This window comes from Rana temporaria, chromosome 8, assembly GCF_905171775.1.
Source record: "Rana temporaria chromosome 8, aRanTem1.1, whole genome shotgun sequence".
In the NCBI taxonomy this organism is placed as follows: domain Eukaryota; kingdom Metazoa; phylum Chordata; class Amphibia; order Anura; family Ranidae; genus Rana; species Rana temporaria.
Window position 1 is genome coordinate 155,870,393 of NC_053496.1, and position 6,000 is coordinate 155,876,392.

The 6,000-nt window shown below is 44.9% G+C and overlaps 1 protein-coding gene across 5 annotated transcripts in view; it reads left to right on the forward strand.

Moving 5' to 3' along the window:
- ERCC1 (ERCC excision repair 1, endonuclease non-catalytic subunit) overlaps positions 1-5,752 on the forward strand; it is a 45,129-nt gene extending 39,377 nt beyond the window's left edge. For 4 of the 5 annotated variants that reach the window (XM_040320976.1, XM_040320973.1, XM_040320977.1 and 1 more), the window contains 3 exons: positions 3,347-3,396; positions 4,760-4,927; positions 5,648-5,752. In XM_040320976.1, the coding sequence (XP_040176910.1) occupies positions 3,347-3,396; positions 4,760-4,880 (171 nt within the window). In that variant the 3' untranslated portion in view covers positions 4,881-4,927; positions 5,648-5,752. Of the gene's footprint in view, positions 1-3,346; positions 3,551-4,759; positions 4,928-5,647 lie in introns of those variants that run through there. The other variant, XM_040320978.1, reaches the window with a different exon arrangement.
- The last annotated feature ends 248 nt before the right edge of the window (positions 5,753-6,000 follow it).

The following is a 6,000-nucleotide window of genomic DNA, read 5'->3' on the forward strand; positions in this document are numbered from 1 at the left end:
AGTGCCGAATCGCAAAAAGTCTTTGACCAGCAATATGGTCCGGGGGTTAAGGGGTTAAAGGGGTTGTAAAGGAAAACATTTTTTTCCCTAAATGGCTTCCTTTACCTTAGTGCAGTCCTCCTTCACTTACCTCATCCTTCCATTTTGCTTTTAAATGTCCTTTTTTCTTCTGAGAAATCCTCACTTCCTGTTCTTCTGTCTAACTACACACTAATGCAAGGCTTTCTCCCTGGTGTGAAGAAAGCCTCTTGAGGGGGCGAGCAGGAGTGTCAGGAGTGTTACAGCTCCTTTCTCTATCTGCAAAGTAGAGAGCGTCCTGACTTGCCTGCTTGCCCCCTCCCCCCTCAAGAGGCTTCATTACAGTGTGTAGTTACAGACAGAAGAACAGGAAGTGAGGATTTCTCGGAAGAAATAAGGACATTTAAAAGCAAATATATGGTTGCATAAGTGTGCACACCCTTAAACTAATACTTTGTTGAAGCACCTTTTGATTTAATTACAGCACTGAGGGCCATATTCACATAGAATTCCGGCGGCGTAACGTATTGCATTTACGTTACACCGCCGCAAGTTTTATGGGCAAGTGCTTGATTCACAAAGCACTTGTCTGTAAACTTGCAGCGGCGTAGCGTAAATCCGTCCGGCACAAGCCCGCCTAATTCAAATGGGGCGTGTATCATTTAAATTAGGCGCGTTCCCGCGCCGACCGTACTGCGCATGCTCCGTTTTGAAATTTCCCGCCGTGCTTTGCGCGAAATGACGTCGCACCGACGTAATTTTTTGAACGGCGACGTGCGTTACGTCCTTTCCTATTCACGGACGACTTACGCAAAAAAAAAAAAAGTTTAAAATTCGACGCGGGAATGACGACCATACTTTAACATGGCAAGTCTAAATATAAGCCATGAAATAGCAGCCGTAACTATACGCCGGGAAAAGCCGACTAGCGACGACGTAAGAGAATGCGACGAACGCGCGGACCTTCGTGGATCGCCGTAAACGGCTAATTGGCATACCCGACGCGGAAAACGACGCGAACTCCACCCAGCGGGCGCCAAAATATTACACCTACAATCCGAAGCCGTACGCCTGTCGGATCGAAGCCAGAAGCCGTCGTATCTTGGTTTGAGGATTCAAACTAAAGATACGACGCGGCAAATTTGAAAATACGCCGGCGTATCAGTAGATACGCCGGCGTATTTCAGCTGTGAATCTGGCCCTTAGTCTTTTTGGGTACGAGTCTATCAGCATGGCACATCTTGACTTCTTTGAAAAAATACTCCAAATCTGTCAGATTGCGAGGGCATCTCCTGTGCACAGCCCTCTTCAGATCACCCAACAGATTTTCAATCGGACTCAGGTCTGGGCCGTTCCAAAACTTTAATCTTCTTCTGTTGAAGCCACTCCTGTGTTGATTTGGATGTATGCTTTGGGTCATTGTCATGCTGAAAGATGAAGTTCCTCTTCATGTTCAGCTTTATAGCAGAAGCCTGAAGGTTTTGTACCAGTAATGACTGGTATTTGGAACTGTTCATTAAATCCCTCTACCTTGACTAAGGCTCCTGTTCCACCTGAAGAAAAACAGCCCCAAAGCATTATGCTGCCACCACCATGCTTCACTGTGGGTATGGTGTTCTTTTGGTGATGTGCAGTGGTGTTTTTGCGCCAAACATATATTTTAGAATCAAGATATTATGAAAAGTTCAACCTTGGTTTCATCAGACCATAACACATTTTCCCCCATCCCCCTTTTGGGAGAATTCAGATGTGTTTTTGCAAAATTTAGCCAGGCTTGGATGTTTTTCTTAAGAAAGGGCTTCCGTCTTGCCACTCTACCCTATAGCCCAGACATATGAAGAATACGGGAGATTGTTGTGACTTGTACCACACAGCCAGTACTTGCCAGATATTCCTGCAGCTTCTTTGGTTGCTGTAGGCCTCTTGGCAGCCTCCCTGACCAGTTTTCTTCTCGTCTTTTCATAAATTTTGGAGGGACGTCCAGTTCTTGGTAATGTGACTGTTGTGCCAAATTTTCTCCACTTGATGATTGTCTTCACTGTGTTCCATGGTATATCTAATACCTTGGAAATTATTTTCTACCCTTGTCCTGAATGCCTTCTAGGCCAGGTTCACACTATTGCGAATTGGATGCGGCATACACGCATTCAATTCGCAATAGCAGGAGAATGTGAATGGAGCCGGTTTACATATCTCCGATGCAGCTCCAGTGCGAATTTGCACAGGAGCCCTGTGCATCTTTTGGTTTGTTTCAGGTCTGAATTCAGACCGAAATTCGGGCTGAAATCAGATCTGAAACTGTGAACCAGGAGGCACAGGACACCTGCTGGGAGCCGCATCAGCATCCAGTGTGAACCGAACCTTAACAAAATGAGATCCCTCTGATGCTCTGAAAACTCTCATCGGACCATGGCTTTTGCTGAAGGATACGATTAGAAAAATGTCAGGAAAGACCTACTAGAACAGCTGAACTTTATTTGGGGTTAATCAGAGGGAATTTAAATGATGGCAGGTGTGTACTGACTCCTATTTAACATGGATTTTGAATGTTATTGCTTAATTCTGCACTTATAATAGGGTGTGCACACTTATGCAACCATCGATGGTTGTGCTATACTTTTGATTGCTTATGTATTGAGAGTGTTTGGGTAAATAACCTTAAAGTGGTCAGCTTGCAACCTATCTGATATATACACAATTGTGTTTATTATATTTTGTCACATCACACTAATTTGACTGTGCCGATTTTAATACTTTTGAAATAAACCAGCATTACCTGGACCTTTATGAAGAATTTGTTATTAATAAAAAAAATGTTAGTTGCTGGTTTTTCTGACTTGCTCTGGATCGGCGGTTTCCAAGTATTAAGTTCAATAGCACAGGGTAGCAGCCAGGTAGAAAATTGTCAATGACAGCCCCTGTTTGTTTTTATCTGTTTATTGTATGAAAACTTATATAACGGACTTTCCATATTTGCCCCCTTTTTAGGTTGTTAAATATACAATTGAAGGAGTTTAGTGCTATTTGAACAGAATAAACTAAATAAAACTGCTGATCCTGCCAGAAATCTTGTTAGCGGATAACTTCCTGTCTCTGCTGCACTTTTATTTTAGTATTGTCCCCAGCATTCTCGGAGGACTACAGAACCTCACCTTATGAAGGGTGGAGCTTCTGAAATCCTGTTCTAGGGTGACAACACTGCTCCTCTATGCAGCACAGTTAGTAAATGTTGCTACAATAGGAAGTGTATTACTAGAAGGATCACCAGGTGAAAAAAATGTTGTTGCTATGCTTGGTGCTTTAACATTACATTTTCTTCTCTTTCTAGGCAAAGAGACTGTTTGATACTCTACATGAACCATTCCTTAATCCGAAGAAGTAGGTCCATCCAAGTCTCACAATCACGAGACTGACTTTCTTCAACGTGTTGCAAAAATCTGTGACTAATGAAAGATTTTCATCGTTCTAGATGTATAACCACTCGGGAATAGGTTCTCTAAAAAGTAAAAATCTAAACTCCTTTTCACTGACAGAAATGAGCTGCTAGTTTTTTATACCTATAAGCTCATTAACCACTTGAGGACCGCCGCACGAAGAAGTAAGTTGACAAAATGGCATGGCTGGGCACAAGGCCGTACATGTACGTCCCCTTTAAAGGCCCAGCCGTGGGTCGCGCTCGTGGCCCGGTCCTCTTCTCAGTGGCCGCCCCCTTCTTCACTTCCACAGAGAGGAAGAACGGGGAGAGGTAAGTGTAAACAAACCTCTCCCCGTGCTTCCTAGTGTGGCTGTCACTGATCGTCTGTCACCGATCAGTGACGTCACACGTACAGCCACGCGCGCGCCCCCCCCCCCCCCCCCCCACAGTAAGAACACTCCCTTAGGGCACACTTAACCCCTACAGCGGCCCCTCCTGGTTAACCCCTTCACTGCCAGTGTCATTTTTACAGTAACGGTGCATTTTTATAGCACTGTCCGCTGTAAAAATAACAATGGTGTCAAAAGTGTCCTACATAATGTCGCAGTCACGATAAAAAAATCGCTGATCTCCGCCATTACTAGAAAAAAAAAATATTAATAAAAATGCAATAAAACTATCCCCTATTTGGTAGACGCTATAAATTTTGCGCAAACCAATCACTAAATGCTTATTGCGATTTTTTTTTTTTTTTTTTTTTTTTTTGAGAGCCACATCGCAGGATCGCGCAGTTGTGAGTTAAATCGACGCAGTGCCGAATCGCAAAAAGGGGCCAGGTCCTTTACTTGCATAATGGTCCAGGTCTTAAGTGGTAAAGAAGAGCTAAAGCTAGCCATGAACAGACCAAATTTCAGGCATAATGCTGCCTAACGTTTGAGTAGTAGGTGGCCCGGTCGGCACCACTGGACTTGACAAAAAAAAAATCTCTTTTTCAGCCTGCTGGGTTGAATGAAAAAAAGTGACAGTGTATACCTAGCTCTTCAGTTCTGGGAGGCATCCCTGAACATCCTCCGGAGCACACGTTTCCCCCTGGGGCACGCATCTGGAAGGGTCTGTCATCACAGATCAGGGTAAACCATGTGATCAGCTGTGTTCAATCCTAGCTGTAAACAGTATTGCAGGTTATCGGCTTTCCTTTCCTCCCACCAGTGCGTGGTGACATGTCCAATCGGCGGCATTTGCACCGTCCTAATCGGTGCGACATAACATCTGCTGCGCTGCACAGATTTCAAAAGGTAATTTCTGTACTACTTTTTGTGATTTCAGGCCGCAATTTACATTGACATCTGTGCAGAATGTCTCTGAAATCGCAGCCGAAATGGGGACTGACAAGCGGAAATCGTGCTCAGCTGAACTTGCACGGTTTCATTCCCGCAAGTCAGTGTGAACCTGGGCAAAGACAGCGTGTGCTGAAAGAGCAGAGCTGACAGGACACATTGGCCCAGATTCAGGTAGATCCGTGCAATATTTGCGTGGGCACAGGGCAACGAGTTTTGCTCTGCGCCCACACAAATATTTTAAAATGCCCGGGATTCACGGAGCAGTAGCTCCGTAAATTGCGCGGGCGATATGCTAAACAGCCGGGCGTAAGGCTGCCTAATGTAAATGATCCCGCCGGGGGCGGGAATCATTTAAATTAGGCGCGCTCCCGCGACGAGCGAACAGCGCATGCTCCGTCGGGAAACTTTCCCGACGTGCATTGCGGCAAATGACGTCGCAAGGACGTCATTTGCTTCTAAGTGAACGTGAATGGCGTCCAGCGCCATTCACAAATCACTTACGTAAACGACGTGAAATTTAAATTTCACGAGCGGGAAGGGCGGCTATACTTTAGCATAGGTTGCCCCTGCTATAGCAGGAGCAACCTTGCGCTAAAGTCGCCGTACGGAAACTCCGTACCTTGAGTGCGCAGGGCCCGCGCAACTTTTGTGAATCGGTGGTAGTATGCAATTTGCATACTATACGCCGATCACAATGGCCGCGGCCCCTAGCGGCCAACGCAAGAATGCAGCCAAAGATATGAAGGCATAAGGAGGCTTATGCCTGTCATATCTTAGGCTGCAGTCGGTGTAACAAGGTTCCTGAATCAGGAGCACTCGTTACACCGGAGCAAGTAAGCACTTGCGCGGGCGCAAGTGCTTCTTGAATCTGGGCCATTGAGTACAGCATTTGCACTGAATTATCAGTGTCCCATGAGTGCAGCCTCATCAGCGCATATCGATGAAGAAGAAAGAAATTACTTATTTGCAAAATGTTATAACAAACAAACTTTTTAGCAAAAAATGTAAAACTAAGTGGTGATTAAAGGGATTGTAAAGGTTAGTTTTTATTTTCTAAATGGGTTTCTTTAAGCTAGTGGATTGTTGGTTCACTTACCATTTCCTTTCTAAATGTTTTTTTGCTTTGTTTTCTTTGTCTGAATTTCTCACTTCCTGTTCCTCCTCAGTAAGCTGTTTTGGCTGACTAACCCCTAGCCAGAACGTCTCGGATGATAGGGGCAAGCTTAC